This window comes from Neoarius graeffei, chromosome 16 (assembly GCF_027579695.1).
Source record: "Neoarius graeffei isolate fNeoGra1 chromosome 16, fNeoGra1.pri, whole genome shotgun sequence".
Lineage (NCBI taxonomy): Eukaryota > Metazoa > Chordata > Actinopteri > Siluriformes > Ariidae > Neoarius > Neoarius graeffei.
This window is the reverse complement of record NC_083584.1, coordinates 7,961,755-7,980,983: the sequence shown is the minus strand read 5'-3', so window position 1 is coordinate 7,980,983 and position 19,229 is coordinate 7,961,755. Positions and strand designations below refer to the sequence as shown.

Genomic DNA, 19,229 nt, shown 5'->3' with positions numbered 1-19,229 from the left:
CTATAACAGAAGGAGTGTGTGTGTGTGTATTACTATAACAGAAGGAGGAGTGTGTGTGTGTGTGTGTGTGTGTGTGTGTGTGTGTGTGTGTATTACTATAACAGAAGGAGGAGTGTGTGTGTGTGTGTTACTATAATAGAATGAGGAGTGTGTGTGTGTGTGTGTACGTGCCTGATGTGTGTCTGTCGAGGTCCCTGTGCTCGATGAATCCGTGCTGTAATCAGAAGCGATCCTGCGGTGGGACGGAACAAACTTCTGCTAGAAGAAAGCAGAAGTGCAGAGTGACGACTCGACTGGATTTTCACCTTCAGGCTTCATAACATTTAACCAAATGAACAAATCTGCGCTGATCATCAGTGAATCTGCTCCATCATCATCGGGAGAAGGTTCTGTGATTAAACGTTTCCCTCACAGTGAGCCGTCACGTTTAGAACAGTGCAGAACGTGTGGTGTGAAAGTGTGTGAGTGTGTGCTGTGTGTCTCGCAGCCGGCTCTCACGGAGCCTGTGTGTTGTTTACAGACCCTTTCCAAAAAATTAGAATATCAGGGAAAAGTTGTTTAATTTCCATAAATCCATTCAAAAAGTTAAACTTTCATAGATTATAGATTCAGGGCCACAATTTAAACGATTTCAAGTATTTATTTGTTTATTTTTACATAATTTGGGCTTCCAGCTCATAAAACCCACGAAAACAGGAACTCAAAAAATTAGAATACTGTGAACAAATCACCTTTACTTCTCAGTTTTTGCAGAAAAGAAAGAAAGAAATTAGGATCACATCAAATCAATCAAAATATGGTACTTTCAAAATGATATGTCAATCTTCAGTACTTGGTTGGGAATCTCATCTCATTATCTCTAGCCGCTTTATCCTGTTCTCCAGGGTCGCAGGCAAGCTGGAGCCTATCCCAGCTGACTACGGGCGAAAGGCGGGGTACACCCTGGACAAGTCGCCAGGTCATCACAGGGCTGACACATACAGTGGGGCAAAAAAGTATTTAGTCAGCCACCAATTGTGCAAGTTCTCCCACTTAAAAAGATGAGAGAGGCCTGTAATTTTCATCATCGGTATACCTCAACTATGAGAGACAGAATGAGAAAAAAAAATCCAGAAAATCACATTGTCTGATTTTTAAAGAATTTATTTGCAAATTATGGTGGAAAATAAGTATTTGGTCAATAACAAAAGTTCATCTCAGTACTTTGTTATATACCCTTTGTTGGCAATGACAGAGGTCAAACGTTTTCTGTAAGACTTCACAAGGTTTTCACACACTGTTGCTGGTATTTTGGCCCATTCCTCCATGCAGATCTCCTCTAGAGCAGTGATGTTTTGGGGCTGTCGCTGGGCAACACGGACTTTCAACTCCCTCCAAAGATTTTCTATGGGGTTGAGATCTGGAGACTGGCTAGGCCACTCCAGGACCTTGAAATGCTTCTTACGAAGCCACTCCTTCGTTGCCCGGGCGGTGTGTTTGGGACACACCGCCCGGGCATGCTGAAAGACCCAGCCACGTTTCATCTTCAATGCCCTTGCTGATGGAAGGAAGTTTTCATCTCACGATACATGGCCCCATTCATTCTTTCCTTTACACGGATCAGTCGTCCTGGTCCCTTTGCAGAAAAACAGCCCCAAAGCATGATGTTTCCACCCCCATGCTTCACAGTAGGTATGGTGTTCTTTGGATGCAACTCAGCATTCTTTCTCCTCCAAACACGACAAGTTGAGTTTTTACCAAAAAGTTCTATTTTGGTTTCATCTGACCATATGACATTCTCCCAATCCTCTTCTGGATCATCCAAATGCTCTCTAGCAAACTTCAGACGGGCCTGGACATGTACTGGCTTAAGCAGGGGGACACGTCTGGCACTGCAGGATTTGAGTCCCTGGCGGCGTAGTGTGTTACTGATGGTAGCCTTTGTTACTTTGGTCCCAGCTCTCTGCAGGTCATTCACTAGGTCCCCCCATGTGGTTCTGGGATTTTTGCTCACTGTTCTTGTGATCATTTTGACCCCGCGGGGTGAGATCTTGTGTAGAGCCCCAGATCGAGAGAGATTATCAGTGGTCTTGTATGTCTTCCATTTTCTAATAATTGCTCCCACAGTTGATTTCTTCACACCAAGCTGCTTACCTATTGCAGATTCAGTCTTCCCAGCCTGGTGCAGGTCTACAATTTTGTTTCTGGTGTCCTTTGACAGCTCTTTGGTCTTGGCCATAGTGGAGTTTGGAGTGTGACTGTTTGAGGTTGTGGACAGGTGTCTTTTATACTGATAACGAGTTCAAACAGGTGCCATTAATACAGGTAACGAGTGGAGGACAGAGGAGCCTCTTAAAGAAGAAGTTACAGGTCTGTGAGAGCCAGAAATCTTGCTTGTTTGTAGGTGACCAAATAGTTATTTTACCGAGGAATTTACCAATTAATTTATTAAAAATCCTACAATGTGATTTCCTGGATTCTTTCCCCCTATTCTATCTCTCATCGTTGAAGTGTACCTATGATGAAAATTACAGGCCTCTCTCATCTTTTTAAGTGAGAGAACTTGCACAGTTGGTGGCTGACTAAATACTTTTTTGCCCCACTGTAGACACAGACAACCATTCACACTCACATTCACACCTACGCTCAATTTAGAGTCACCAGTTAACCTAACCTGCATGTCTTTGGACTGTGGGGGAAACCGGAGCACCCAGAGGAAACCCACGCGGACACGGGGAGAACATGCAAACTCCACACAGAAAGGCCCTCGCCGGCCCTGGGGCTCGAACCCGGACCTTCTTGCTGTGAGGCGACAGCGCTAACCACTACACCACCGTGCCGCCCCTGGTTGGGAATCCCTTTGCCTTAATTACTGCCTCAATGCGACATGGCATTGAGGCAGTCAGCCTGTGGCATTGCCTAGGAGTTATGGAAGCCCAGATTTCCTTGATGCTTGCTGTCAGCTCTTCTTTGTTGTTGGGTCTGGTGCCCCTCATTTTCCTCTTGAGAATACCCCATAGATTCTCAATGGGGTTTAGGTCCGGCGAGTTGGCTGGCCAGTCAAGCACTGTGATGGCATGGGCATCAGACCAGGTTTTGGTGCTTCTGGCGGTATGGGCAGGGGCCAGGTCCTGCTGGAAGATGAAATCTGCATCTCCATACAGATCCTCAGCAGAAAGAATCATGAAGTTCTCTAAAACATTCTGGTAGACTGTTGCGGTGACCTTGGATTTAAGAAAGCAGAGTTTACCAACACCTGCACCGGACATCGCACCCCAAATCATGACTGACTGTGGATATTTCACACTGGACCTCAAGCAGCTTGGGTTCTGTTCCTCACCCGTCTTCCTCCAAACCCTTGGACCTTGATTCCCGAATGAAAGGCACACTTTACTTTCATCGGAAAAGAGGACCTTGGACCACTGGCCAACAGTCCAGTCCTTCTTCTCCTTGGCCCAGTTGAGACGCTTCCTACGTTGGCTCAGGTTCAGGAGTGGCTTGACCCGAGGAACCCGACAGTTGTAGCCCATCTCCTGGATGCGTCTGAATGTGGTGGTTTTTGAAGCTGTGACTCCCGCCTCATTCCACTCTTTCTGGATCTCTGCCAGATTCTTGAATCTTCTCTGTTTGATAATCCGCTGAAGCCCACAGTCATCTCTTTTGCTGGTGCATCTTCTCCTGCCACATTTTGCCCTTCCACTAGACTTTCCATTGATATGCTTGGACACAGCAGTCTGTGAACGGCCAGCCTCCTTAGCTATGAACTTTTGTGGCTTACCCATCCTATGGAGGGTATCAATGATGGTCTTCTGGCCAGTTATCAAGTCTGCAGTCTTCCCCATATTGAACCGAACTGAGACAATTTAACGACACCTGGGGAAACCTGTGCAGGTGCTTGGAGTTTAGTAGATGATTAGTGTGTGACACTCAGTTTAAAACATTCATGCCCTGCAAAATTTGGGTTGATTTGTTCACAGTATTCTAATTTTTTGAATTCCTGTTTTCGTGGGTTTTATGAGCTGGAAGCCCAAATTATGTAAAAATAAACAAATAAATACTTGAAATCGTTTAAATTGTGGCTCTGAATCTATAATCTATGAAAGTTTAACTTTTTGAATGGAATTTTGGAAATTAAACAACTTTTCCCTGATATTCTAATTTTTTGGAAAGGGTCTGTATTTGTGTGACTGTAAAGTGCTCGATGTTCCACCCAGCTGTGTGAATGAAACAGATGTTCTGATGAGATTGTGTATCCTGTCTCTGACCACACCCAGGAGAACAGAACCGAGTCCCTCCGGCTCACCGTGTCTTCCTGTGGGCCGAGCCTCGGGCTCTTCAGCACATCCTGCTCCACGCCGTTCCCCAACGCTGACACCTGATCACACACCAGATCACACACACACACACACACACATCACACACCTGATCACACACACATCACACACCTGATCACACACACATCACACACCTGATCACACACACACATCACACACCTGATCACACACACACATCACACACCTGATCACACACACACATCACACACCTGATCACACACACACATCACACACCTGATCACACACACACATCACACACCTGATCACACACACACATCACACACCTGATCACACACACATCACACACCTGATCACACACACACATCACACACCTGATCACACACACACATCACACACCTGATCACACACACACATCACACACCTGATCACACACACATCACACACCTGATCACACACACATCACACACCTGATCACACACACACATCACACACCTGATCACACACACACATCACACACCTGATCACACACACACATCACACACCTGATCACACACACATCACACACCTGATCACACACACACATCACACACCTGATCACACACACACATCACACACCTGATCACACACACATCACACACCTGATCACACACACACATCACACACCTGATCACACACACACATCACACACCTGATCACACACACACATCACACACCTGATCACACACACATCACACACCTGATCACACACACATCACACACCTGATCACACACACACATCACACACCTGATCACACACACACATCACACACCTGATCACACACACACATCACACACCTGATCACACACACATCACACACCTGATCACACATGCATCACACACCTGATCACACACACACACACACACACACACACACACACACACACACACACACACACCACACACCTGATCACACACACACACACACACACACACACACACACACACACACACACACACACACACATCACACACCTGATCACACACACACATCACACACCTGATCACACACACACACACACACACACACACACACACACACACACACACACACCTGATCACACACACACACACATCACACACCTGATCACACACACACATCACACACCTGATCACACATGCATCACACACCTGATCACACACACACACACACACACACACACACACACACACCTGATCACACACACACACATCACACACCTGATCACACACACACATCACACACCTGATCACACACACACACCTGATCACACACACACACACACACACACACACACACACCTGATCACACACATCACACACCTGATCACACACACATCACACACCTGATCACACACCTGATCACACACACATCACACACCTGATCACGCACACACATCTCACACACACACATCACACACCTGATCACACCCAGCTCTTACATAGCTATTAGGGATAAATATTTATAATTCAAAATTGGAAAAGATCATTAAAAAATTTAAAAGATGTAAAAGTAAATTAACAAAGAAGCAAATAAATAAGTGCAATAATAATAATAATAATAATAATAATAATAATAAGAGGAAGAAGAAGAAGAAGAAAGAAAGAAAGAAAGAAAGAAAGAAAGAAAGAAAGAAAGAAAGAAAGGATCTGGATGGATAGAAATAAAAAGAAAGAGGATGAAAAATCAGGATGGATAGAAGTAAAAAGATAGAATTCAAGAAATATCAAGGGTGACAGAAATAAAGAGAATCCAGATGGCAAGAAAGAAAGAAAGAAAGAAAGAAAGAAAGAAAGAAAGAAAGAAAGAAAGAAAGAAAGAAAGAAGATGGAAAACATCTGGATGTACAGAAATAAAAGATAACAATCAAGAAAGATAAGGGGTGAAAAAAGAAAGAAAAAGAAAGAAAAGTGAGGAAAAAGTAAGTGACAGAAAGATGGGCAGAAATAAATGACAAAAATAAACAGAGGATGACAGAAAAAAGAAAAGAAAGACCCAAAATGGAGGACGGAAGAAAAGAAATGAAAAAAGAGAAAAGAAAAGAACAGAAAGGCAGGCCATAAGACAGAAAAACAAAAAGATACAAAAAAAGAAAGAAACAAGCAATAAAAAGAAAGCAATCAAATATTAATAAAAATTAAAATTAAAAATGAAGTGTAATAAGCAAAAAAAAAAAAAAGTGGAAATGTTTTCGATAAACAGACACACGAACCTCCGGAAGGTTCCACTGAGACACGGAGCCGTCCTTCAGGTAATAATACGTCTGGCCTTTCTCATCCTTCGACTGGATCCACTGTGGAAAAAGACGAGTGTAATCACGCGCTCCGTAATAAACCTGATTTCACACGAACACATTCTGTATAAATTTAACAGCAGTGTGAGTTTGACATACGGAACGATCAAAGTTTTCAAGCTGCCGAGATATCACCACCAGAGGGCGCTGTTTAAAGTTTCCTCCTCAAACCTTCAGAGAAGTCTTCAGTGATCCACAGACGATTTAACACACAGCGATGAAAACGATCACGATCTGTTCACGCCCGCGTTTCATTAAACTGGGTTTCAGTCCGTTGTTTTTAGTTCAATGAACAGATCGGGATTTTAATTCATTTGGTGCTAATTATAACGCAAGCAAGCAAACGATAGCATGTGATCAAGTCGTATTTTAATGACATCCAGCGAAGTATTACGGTTTTCAGCGTATTATGATATCTACTCATAACATCATCACAATTTAAAAAAAAATTAAAAAGATATTTTTACTTCGTTTTTACAGAATAAACCCCAAATATCTGTGTATTTGCTTCTTTTTGAATGTGGTCTTGAAAGAGAAGACTGGAAAATATAACATCCCCGACACAACAAGCTAACGATTACCTCACAGCAACTGTGAAGAGGAACTCTCCACACCAGCAGGGGGCAGTATTCATAAATAAAATAAAACACTAACAAGCAGTATTATAGATTTATTTATCTAAAGAGCCAATCAGGCAAGTGACAAGTCGCTCACATTGTTTGTAGTTCAGCTGTTGTGGGACTGTAGCAACTACTACTGTTCTCTCTTGTGGGCGTGGCCTGAATTGCATTTAAGTTTTGTTTTGACCAGACATTGCAGTAGCCATTTTCTACAACCTACAGCTCACTACACAATTTATACATACTACTTTTGTTTGTGAATTTTGGTTTGCAGTACGTACTCAGCTTCATATGAACTTAATTCTCAGATTAGCTTAGCAAAGCGAGCTAACTCCACGAGCTACCTACACTCACCGGAGATGCCAGCGATCTCTGATACTTTCTTCCAAACTTTGTTTTTCTTTATAATGTTTCTATACATGTGTAATGAGAACTTCTATATTTATAAGACAAGATACAATGAAACCAATGGTTCTACACTTTTCTTCGATGTTTTATATGTCAAACTGGGAACCAATAGCAGTTCCAAGTGGGAAACTGAGAAAACATAGGGCCACATGCACCATAGGATTGATCTAAGGAATCATTTGGATTTGTTCCTTTATAGTATCATACCGAATTTGAATAGAATCGAGGAGATCTCAATTCTAGAAGATCACGTCACTTGGTTGCTGAAATTGCATCTCCATGATGTAAACGTACGTCGAAAGTAAACGTCAGCATTGATGTTTACCTGTTGGTTTGTGTGGTCATTGGTGAAGACTGTTTTTCCTCCAGGAGCCGTAGAGCAGCTCCAGCCGTGTGGTACAGGGGTTCTGGGGTCCAGAGTGAGCCGAGGCAGGACAGGCAGTTTGACCGGGGACAGGGGCGTGTCTCTGAAGGGGACGTCCTGAACCTCATGATCATTTGCGGGGTAATCCTCTTCTGGTAAAGGGGGCTAGAGAGAGAGAGAGAGAGAGAGAGAGAGAGAGGGGTAACTTGTTGATTCAGACTGAACAGATCTGGTTCTCTGATGACCAGTTTTTACTTTTATTAACATTTACGTGTTTATTATGGGATGGTGTAGTGGTTAGCACTGTCTCCTCACAGCAAGAAGGTTCTGGGTTTGAGCCCAGTAGCCGACAAGGAACTTTCTGTGTGGAGTTTGCATGTTCTCCCCGTGTCCGCGTGGGTTTCCTCCGGGTGCTCCGGTTTCCCCCACAGTCCAAAGACATGCAGGTTAGGTTAACTGGTGACTCTAAATTGAGCGTAGGTGTGAATGTGAGTGTGAATGGTTGTGTGTTTCTGTGTGTCAGCCCTGCAATGACCTGGCGACTTGTCCAGGGTGAACCCCGCCTTTCACCCGTAGTCAGCTGGGATAGGATCCAGCTTGCCCGCGACCCTACACAGGATAAGTGGTTACAGATAATGGATGGATGTTTGTTATTTAGAAACATAATCAAATGAGTTTCTTTCGGCCTTGTGCATCACCTTGACCTCCAAGTATGTAAGATCCACCAGTCCTAATCAAGTAGAAGGCATGGCCCTTGAGCCTGCTAGGCCCAGTTTAAGTGGTGTGGCTTTTATGCAAGTCATTGAAGAAGGCGTGGCCTCTGTGTCTGTCAGTAGGCGAAAATGATGAGATGTCCTTGCCAGTCCCCATGAACGAAGCCTATCAGTTTCAGTTACGGAGGCGTGACCTCTGTGTGCCTGTTGGTACCAGTGATTGAGGTGTGGCCTTAGTACCTGTCTGTCCCTCCCACTTCTCAAAGCTAACAATTTTCTGTTGCATTCAAACAGTTTGCAAATCATAATGCATCAAAAATATACAATTAAAAATAAAACACAACAACTACAAATGGGCCAAGTTTAAAAACAGTTTGGATTTAAAAACAGTCATAAAGCATTTCATCCATCCATCCATCCATCCATCCATCCATCCATGCATTATCTCTAGCCGCTTTATCCTGTTCTACAGGGTTGCAGGCAAGCTGGAGCCTATCCCAGCTGACTATGGGTGAGAGGCGGGGTACACCCTGGACAAGTCGCCAGGTCATCGCAGGGCTGACGCATATGCCCCTTTTCCACCAAAGCAGTTCCAGGTTCCAGGGCTGGTTCGGGGCCAGTGCTTAGTTTGGAACCAGGTTTTCTGTTTCCACTGACAAAGAACTGGCTCTGGGGCCAGAAAAAACGGTTCCAGGCTAGCACCAACTCTCTGCTGGGCCAGAGGAAAGAACCGCTTACGTCAGCGGGGGGGCGGAGTTGTTAAGACCGACAACAATAACAAGACCGCGAAAGATCGACATTTTTAAGCGACGAGAAGCAGCAGCTGTACAAACGCGAAGTCAGCCATTATTATTATTATTGTTGTTGTTGCTGCTGCTGCTTCTTCCATGCTGTTTTTGCTTCGATATTCGCGCCAAGGTTTATGCAAACGTAGCGACATAACTGACGTATATTAGTGACGTAACTGACGTATACAATGACGTAATGACCTATACAGCGACATAATGACATGGCTTCCCTTAGCACCGCGAGCGATGGAAAAGCAGACTGGTTCTCAGCTGGCTCGCAAGTTGAACGAGTTGTGAACCAGCACCAGCACTGGAACTGATTACGTGGAAAAGGGGTAATAGACACAGACAACCATTCACACTCACATTCACACCTACGCTCAATTTAGAGTCACCAGTTAACCTAACCTGCATGTCTTTGGACTGTGGGGGAAACCGGAGCACCCGGAGGAAACCCACGCGGACACGGGGAGAACATGCAAACTCCGCACAGAAAGGCCCTCGCCGGCTGCTGGACTCGAACCCGGACCTTCTTACTGCGAGGCGACAGTTCTAACCACTACACCACCATGCCGAGCCATAAAGCATTCCTAATATTCACTTCCAGAGCTATAGGGATCAAATTTCCACTGGCTGAATGGACAGTGACCCTTGACTGATATCAGGTCAGTCTCAGCTAAGTGAAGAGCTTCAGGAGATCAGCAGTTTCCCCTGGAGATAAGAGTATCCACAGTATTCAACATCCTACGGAGGAGAATTTCATCTACAACCAATGTAGCCTGAATAAGACTGGAGTAATGAACTCCAGTGTTCTTTTCCGACTACATTCTAAACTAGCAGAGGTTTTACTGAAAGTGAACAGGACAGGAGCACATCAGGCCAATCTAGAGGTCATAATGACGTGCACTGTACAAGTTTTTCATCTAGTCCTCGGCATTGTTTTGCAAATAACTTTGGTTTGTTAATGGAATGATACAGGAGCATCAATGGGTACAACAAGGACCTCATGGTTTCACAGAAAGTTATCAAGCTCTATGACAAAGTTTTACATTGCAAAAGGATAATGACAACTGCATCATCATGCCAAATGTTCCTTACCGGTCCTTCCTGCTGAAGGCTGAGCAACTCGGGAGCGTCCCAGGTTGTCTGATTCAGTGTGGTGTTGTAGTAATAGGGTCTCCCCGAGGTCTCGTCTAGGAGCTGGATCCATTCAGATCCCTGCGAGACAGTCGGAGGCAGTGAGGATGGAGCAGGCACTGATGGAGCAGGCAGAGGTGGGGAGTCCATGACTCTGGGCAGAGTGGGGCTATGAGGGTGTGTGGCAGGGTAAAACATTTTGCCGTTGTCCTGCTCAGGTTGCTCCTCCCATTCAGGTGAGTCCGGAGCGGGGCTGAGAGGGAGACTGGGAGATGAGCAGGTGGAGATGGAAGACGGATGCATACGAGGTGAGAGCTTCTTCAGCTCAGTGACGTTAGCATACACCGCTACAGTGGGGTTCTCACGTTCCTGCTGGAGGAGAAAAGAAACAGGTGTTTGGAAATGAGTTAGTAACAGAATCACAATGATGACAAAGATGAAGAAACGATGAGTGGTAACACTTGAAATGCTTTAAAATGCTCCAGGTTCAGTTTTAAGGTATAGCATAATTCGAGACTAATAAAAATAGCCTCAATGAGGCTGGAGCTCATAGTGATTTTTGTGAAATTGCTAATGACCCCTGTGTAGCCTCATCCATGGTAGGTGGCGCCACCTGGTGAATAATTCTTGTTGGAATGTCTTTAGAGTCTTCTGGGTGAGTTTCAGTGAAAATGTCCCAGCAGTTTATGAACAGTAGTGTTTGATGTGACAAGTCACCCAAAATTTTCAAAAGCTCGTAAATATGACAGGCGGTGCCACTGTCTTGACAACTTTTATACACACCAACCTGAGGAACATTCCATATGAGTTTGATCAAAATCTGATCAATCCTGTAGGAGGAGTAGCGATTTTTGTGAAATTGCATGTGACCCCTCTGTAGCCTCATCCATGGTAGGTGGCGCCACCTGGTGAACAATTCTTGTTGGAATGTCTTTAGAGTCTTCTGGGTGAGTTTCAGTGAAAGTGTCCCAGCAGTTTATGAAGAGTAGTGTTTAATGTGACGAGTCACCCAAAAATGTCAGACGCCCATAAAATTGTAAATATGACAGGTGGCGCCACCGTGTTGACAATTTTTATACACACCCACCTGCGGAACATTGTAGGTGAGTTTGATCGAAATCCGATCACTCCTGTAGAAGGAGTAGCGATTTTTGTAAATCGTGGATGGACGACAATGGACAAATGATGCGTGATCACATAAGCTCATCCAGCCTGGCCTATGGCTCAATGAGCTAAAAATGGGCTCGGAATCTGATCCGTCAGCACCAGCGCCACCTATTGAAGATGAAAAAGCACACAAGAGTGTCTACTGTAGCCCAGAGCATTATGATCATACCAACCAAATACTCGAACAAGTGAGACACTTGTTACATAAGACACCCTGAGATCAGATCAGATCATGCCTGAACTTGTTCAATCGACTCGTCAAACCAGGATCCAGACTGGAAAAGAAAAATGAGAAACTTCTCCGTCATTACACGCTTCTGAGTGCACAGATCAGTGGATGATTACAGGCTGAACAGGACGAAGAACCTCCTCTGCAGCCCTTTTATCATTTCAAAATACTCCGCCCGCTTTCATTGTGACCTCAGCATGGTTTCTGCTCTCCGTGCGAATTTTATACCAGTGCTAGGATTCCCATCATCAACTCAAACAAAAACCCATGGAAACCTGCGCAGGACAAAGGCGAGTGGAGCAGCGAAACGCCTGACCTGAGCCTTTCCCTTTATTCAGCACGAACAAAAGAGACAGAGACGAGAGGAATCAGATATCCATCCCTGATTTCAGCCTCACACACTCACTCATACTGTTTCACCCAGATCATAGACACCATTACAGGTTTCACTCAGTTCTTACTGGTTACAATGTCTTGCAAAAGTATTCGTCCCCCTTGGTGTTTGTCCTGTTTTGCCGCATTACAAGCTGAAATTAAAAAGGATTTTGGGGGGTTAGCACCATTTGATTTACACAACATGCCTACCAGTTTAAAGATGAAAATTGTTGTTTTATTGTGACACAAACAATAATTTAGATGAAAAAACAGAAATCTGGAGTGTGCATAAGTATTCACCCCCTTTCACATGAAACCCCTAAATAAGAGCTGGTCCAACCAATTCACTTCATAAATCACATAATTAGTTGATTAAGATCCTCCTGTGTGCAATCAAAGCGTCACATGATCTGTCGCATGATGTCTGTATAAATCAGCCTGTTCTGGAAGGACCCTGACTCTGCAACATTACGAAGCAAGCAACATGAAAACCAAGGAGCCTCCAAACAGGTCAGAGACAAAGTTATGGAGAAGTATAGATCAGGGTTGGGTTATAAAAAATATCCCAAACTTTGAATATCCCATGGAGATCCATTAAATCCATTATAGCAAAATGGAAAGACTATGGCACCACTACAAACCTGACAAGAGAAGGCCCCGCCCACCAAAACTCACAGACCAGGCAAGGAGGGCATTAATCAGAGATGCAGCAAAGACACCAACAATAACGCTGAAGGAGCTGCAAAGATCCACAGCGGAGATGGGAGTATCTGTCCATAGGGCCACTTTAAGCCATACACTCCACAGAGCGGGGCTTTATGGAAGAGTGGCCAGAAAAAAAGTCACTGCTTCATAAAACACATTTGGAGTTTGCCCAACAGCATGTGGCAGACTCCCCAAACACATGGAAGAAGATTCTCTGGTCAGATGAGACTAAAATTTAACTTTTTGGCCATCATGGGAAACGCCATGTGTAGCACAAACCCAACACCCTGAGAACACCAATCCTACAGTGAAGCATGGTGGTGGCAGCATCATGCTGTGGGGATGTTTTTAACCTACAGGGACAGGAAAGCTGGCCAGGACTGAAGGAAAGATGGATGGCACTAAATACAGGGCAATTCTGGAGGGGAACCTGCTTGAGTCAGCCAGAAGTTTGAGACTGAGATGAAGGTTCACGTTCCAGCAGGACAATGACCCTAAACATACTGCTAAAACTACACTGGAGTGGTTTAAAGGGAAACATTTAAATGTCTTGGAATGGCCTAATCAAAGCCCAGACCTCAATCTGATTGAGAATCTGTGGCATAACTTGAAGATTGCTGTACACCAACACAACCCATCTAACTTGAAGGAGTTGGAGCAGTTTTGCCTTGAGGAATGGGCAAAAATCCCAGTGGCTAGATGTGCTAAGCTAATAGAGACACACCCCAAGAGACTTGCAGCTGGAATTGCAGCAAAAAGTGGCTCTACAAAGGATTGACACTGGGGGGTGAATACCTATGCACACTCTATATTTCTGTTTTTTCATCTTAATTATTGTTTGTGTCACAATAATAAAACGATGTGCACCTTTAAAGTGGTCGGCATGTTGTGTAAATCAAATGGTGCAAACCCTCCAAACATCCATTTTAATTCCAGCTTGTAATGTGACAGAACAGGACAAACACCAAGGGGGATGAATACTTTTGTAAGACACAATATGGACTGAGTTAATGGTTGACCTGTGACTGGCTCCATGCCCACTGAGTGTATTTTAATGAGAGATAAAAGCGTCCTACAGAAGTCTAATAGTCCTTGATGTGGTTTAAATAAATGTAACTATAAATGGATAAAAAAATCATGTGTCATGACTAAATATAAAGCAGTTTCCTTGTTTTTGCAGCCGAACCTCTGAACTCACCACCTGCACTCAGGGGAACGAACACGGCATCATAAAGCTGCTTTTTACCCAGAACTGTAACTCAGAAATCCCCCAGCATCACAGCACCAGCTGTATAAAAAACAAAAGGTCAGTTCGAGAGAATGGGGATGAAACGGTCCCTCGTTTAAAGCAGGTTCTCTGACGGGAAAAAAAACACGTGTATTCTTTTTTTTTTTTTTTTAATATTGTGCTCTGCCCACTAGTTCAGCTCCATAAACTGGGGAAATGTCCAGCTAATGTGTTTTCCAAATGATGATCTCCTCTCAGGGGAGAGGAAGCATCGAGTTAAACAGTTCTGAAGAACTTTCTGCTGTGTGCAGGTCAGTTCCAGGATGAGTGTGATGCACAGAAATGCCATCTCAACACCTAGAAAGTGAAAAAAGTGCTTAAAAAAAGAAATAAAATCATTGATTTGAATCAGTTCCTGGTTCACATGTGAACGTGAAATGGTACATATGATGTGCGAAAGATTGTATCAGTCACGTTTCACGGAAAACCTACCGTAAAATCTGATTCTTCTGCAGTAAAAAACCCCACACGATTTAACCAAATTACCTTTATTTTAAAAAAAAAACAGATTCGTTGCTAAACTGAAAGGCTATAGATGTGCAATGTGTTCTTCATATGTGGCCTGATAAAACAAGTTATACAGGAAACTTTTTCGATGGAATAAAAACGTGTTCTATTCCCTTTGAGCAGGTTTCATTCATTTGGTTTGATAGCATGCAATATTGTTAGCAAATCGCTTATTCTATATGTATTACGTCACTCTAGCCAATGGAGAATGAGCATTGAATATGGGTTACGATAGTGCATGGTTGTCAAGACAACATGACGTCACACATCAGAGACATACGGTAAAACTTCCGTGCTAGCGAGCGACTGGGACAAATCGTAAACAAACATGGCTGTATTTTGTATTGTTACAAAATACGGAAGATTTTGAGAGAATTTTGAAAGAGAAAGATGCATTGAACACCCGAAAGGAATGTGTATGAATAATAATAATAATAATAATAATAATAATATTGGCTGGATTTTTTTTTCGCTCAGTATCATGCTAGCTGAATAGATTATATCTGATAGACCATGAAAAAAAAAAGCCAGCCAATATTATTTAAATACACCACAGTCCTGTGTGGATCTGAATCCTGGATTCTGATTGGTCAGGAGCAGGAGGTGTTGATTAAATTGTCTTCGAAAGCTGCAATTTACAGGCTGATATTATTACGTGAAGCGTTACGTGAACAAGTCAAAGCCGCGTGTAATCGCACGCTGATACGGTGAAGTTCTCTATAAGAACACGTTTATTTAACATTTATGGACGGAGTCTCCAGTGTCGGATGGAAAGCTGTTTCAAGTTTCAATTTTCTGACATCTTCATGATGGAGGCGTTTACTCACTTCTTCTTCTTCTTTATGTTTCTCAGTCACATGACAAGCTGCATGTTTTGTCTTGTTAACTTGAAGAGAGAATAAAGAGTGGCTGGCGAAGGAACGACTGTTTATAGCGTCAGTGAGAACAGGAACGGATTTATTTCACAAACATCAAATGCAACCGTAAATGGATAAAACGTAAATCGTATTCCTTTACAAAACAAAAAGTTGTAATCTCAGCTAATTGTTGTGGTGGAAGAGCAGTAAAACAATCCTGAACATGCTGTTATTGGAAAATAATCAATCACTTTGTGGTGGTAACTGGGACTCGGCTTCATCACACCACCCTGGGGCTCAGTCGCTACACACCCCAATCCTCCTCCTCGGTCTTCTTTTCCTATAAGTTATCTCATCTCATTATCTGTAGCCACTTTATCCTGTTCTACAGGGTCGCAGGCAAGCTGGAGCCTATCCCAGCTGACTACGGGCGAAAGGCGGGGTACACCATGGACAAGTCGCCAGGTCATCACAGGGCTGACACATAGACACAGACAACCATTCACACTCACATTCACACCTACGCTCAATTTAGAGTCACCAGTTAACCTAACCTGCATGTCTTTGGACTGTGGGGGAAACCGGAGCACCCGGAGGAAACCCACGCGGACACGGGGAGAACATGCAAACTCCACACAGAAAGGCCCTCGCCAGCCACAGGGCTCGAACCCGGACCATCTTGCTGTGAGGTGACAGCGCTAACCACTACACCACCGTGCCGCCCTTATTTCCCACCATAAGTTGTAAAATGAATCGAAAATATAGTCGAGACATTTTTCTGGCCATTTTGAGCATTTAATCGACCCCACAAATGTGATGCTCCAGAAACTCAATCTGCTCAAAGGAAGGTCAGTTTTATAGCTTCTCTAAAGAGCTCAACTGTTTTCAGCTGTGCTAACATGATTGTACAAGGGTTTTCTAATCATCCATTAGCCTTCTGAGGCAATGAGCAAACACATTGTACCATTAGAACACTGGAGTGAGAGTTGCTGGAAATGGGCCTCTATACACCTATGGAGATATTGCACCAAAAACCAGACATTTGCAGCTAGAATAGTCATTTACCACATTAGCAATGTATAGAGTGGATTTCTGATTAGTTTAAAGTCATCTTCATTGAAAAGAACAGTGCTTTTCTTTCAAAAATAAGGACATTTCAAAGTGACCCCAAACTTTTGAACGGTTATGTACATACCACATGAGTTAAAGTTACACACAGTGAGTCTCAGAACCTGCAGCGGTGCAGTGTGTAGAAATGATTCCACTGTCCTTCGATAGTGTCTCACACACACACACACATACACAGACACTCACACACACCACTTCCCTGTCCTCAGCTTACCTTAGGAAACCTCAGGAAGGTACCCAGGCCAGGGATGAATCTACGGCAGGCACCGCGCATCATTTCATCCACTGGCATTGCGGCCAAAAGTGACAACAAGTCCTTACACAAGAAAACGGCAATGATGTGGAAACTGTACGAGTTTCAACCACACGTGCAGCAGAGAGTGAAAAACAGAAGTTCTGCACCTCTCTCACTTTTCATTTTCACCCAACAGCAGGTTCAATAACCAACGGCAACAACAGTGAGGAACAGCGGGACTGTGTTTCTGTATGTGTGTGTGTGGGGGGAGATTACTGAAAAGGGGTGATCTGATGATGTTCTCTTGAGGACCTCACACACACACACACACACACACACACACACACACACACACACACACACACACACAGCATGGATGTTATTAGTGGGTGGAGGGCGCACTGATTGCACAACAACAATTTCCTCTGCAGGACGAGGAATGAGGACACGAACGTAAACAAACATTTTTGTCTTCATCTTGAAATGATGAAGAAAAAAGAAAACGTTCTCTGGAACATGGAAATGAACTGACGCTTATCGTTACCTCATTACCTCGTTACCTCAGTGTAGGAGACTGAACTCTTAACCTTTAACCCTTAACTCTAACACTGCAAGCACTAAGAGAAGCAAACAAAGTTCACCTGAGCTTCTCTCCGCTCTTCTCTCAGTGAGGAGCTCAAACACCACCAGCTTGGTTATTCATTATTCTTCAAACTTGGACACGCCCAACTCAGACACACCCTCTTTTTCACACAATCGTCTGTCAAGCTACACAGCCGTCTCGTCCAGAGAATCCGTTTAAACCTCCACAATCCAGTTTAAATCCGGTTCTTAAAACCATCAGGGTGACGCCATTTTTGGAGAAACCTTTTAAGTGCTTCTTTTACTCGACATATCAGACGCTCGCTGGCTGTGCTGTGAAAATTGTCCATGCAGACGCTCATCTAAGTTTCCAAACCTGTCATTGTTTAACTCTTGAATATTTTCTGTAATTAAAAAGCTTATAATCTCTGCTTTCCAAAGAAATGTACCTGGTTAAGATCTGTTCAGTACTTTGGGAGGAACGGCAGGTTGAAGTCGGTACAACAGAGTAAAAACTCTGCTCACGGGACGTCGGGAAACTGCCGCTGCTTTTCTTTTTGAGTCACGGGAAAGCGCTCAGTCTCTCTCTCTCTCTCTCCTGATCGGTTTCCCACTGGATTACTCGTCAATATCAATCAGATCACTTTTATAGGGATGTTCTCTCGCTCTCACTGTTTCTGATGAAGGATTCAGCAACATTTTCCCTCTGCTAGTTTTGATGTTCTGATTCACGGGAGACTTTGAAGTGAGTTTTCAGAGCTTTACCTACTTATTTTTTTCAAATCATACTGATTCCTGTAAATACATAACTATTTTAGAATATAACTGGAGTTGTTCTTTATGAAAAATATTGAGCTCTTCGTGGTCAGAATGAGATTTTAAAAAACCGGAAGTCAGAAACGCGAGTGTCAATTCCAGTTGAGTTAATGTGAATTGTTTATTGGATGTGGATCAGACAGTTTTTTCGAGGTTCACCTTGAAAGCTGTGAATATTAATCAGAATAATCGTTTATATTCTTTCATATAAACACTAGTAGGCCTGACTGAGAAATACAAAGCCCTACAGAGCACAAAGAGGGGATTAGAAATAATCTTTTATTACTTTTTGTAACAATTTAATGTTTTTTAAAACCTATTTATCATAATTAATACTCATTAAATACTAAGTTGCATAATTTGTTTTTGCTAATGTTCACACTTTGTATTCAGTATACAGCCATCTATGTTCCTGCCAATTTCCATGTAAATATCTTGAAAAATAGAAAGGTTATGAAGAAAAAACATTTGATCTCACTGGTTAATGAGGCCCATTTTGGACCATGTGACCCTCAGACAGAATATTACGGCCGTTTTCTAAAGATGACACCGTTTTTTCAATCTTTGATTTATAATATCTCAAGCACGGATAAACATCTTTTAATTCTGTAAAAAGTATGTTGTTCTGCATTCAATTCTGAATTCAATGAGAGCAGCTTCAAGCAATTTGGATTTAATTTGAATTCTCACCTGATATGCCTAAATAATTGTTTATTACCAGAGCGG

At 43.3% G+C, this 19,229-nt stretch overlaps 1 protein-coding gene across 1 annotated transcript in view; it reads right to left on the bottom strand.

Annotated features, from left to right (window-relative positions):
• arhgap27l (Rho GTPase activating protein 27, like) overlaps nt 1-19,229 on the bottom strand; it is a 110,644-nt gene that overhangs the window by 29,769 nt on the left and 61,646 nt on the right. The window contains exons 3-7 of the mRNA XM_060942452.1: nt 10,576-10,986; nt 7,938-8,141; nt 6,504-6,584; nt 4,283-4,354; nt 172-258 (exon numbers count right to left, since the gene is read on the bottom strand). Coding sequence (XP_060798435.1) covers nt 172-258; nt 4,283-4,354; nt 6,504-6,584; nt 7,938-8,141; nt 10,576-10,986 — 855 coding nt within the window. The remainder of the gene's footprint in view (nt 1-171; nt 259-4,282; nt 4,355-6,503; nt 6,585-7,937; nt 8,142-10,575; nt 10,987-19,229) is intronic.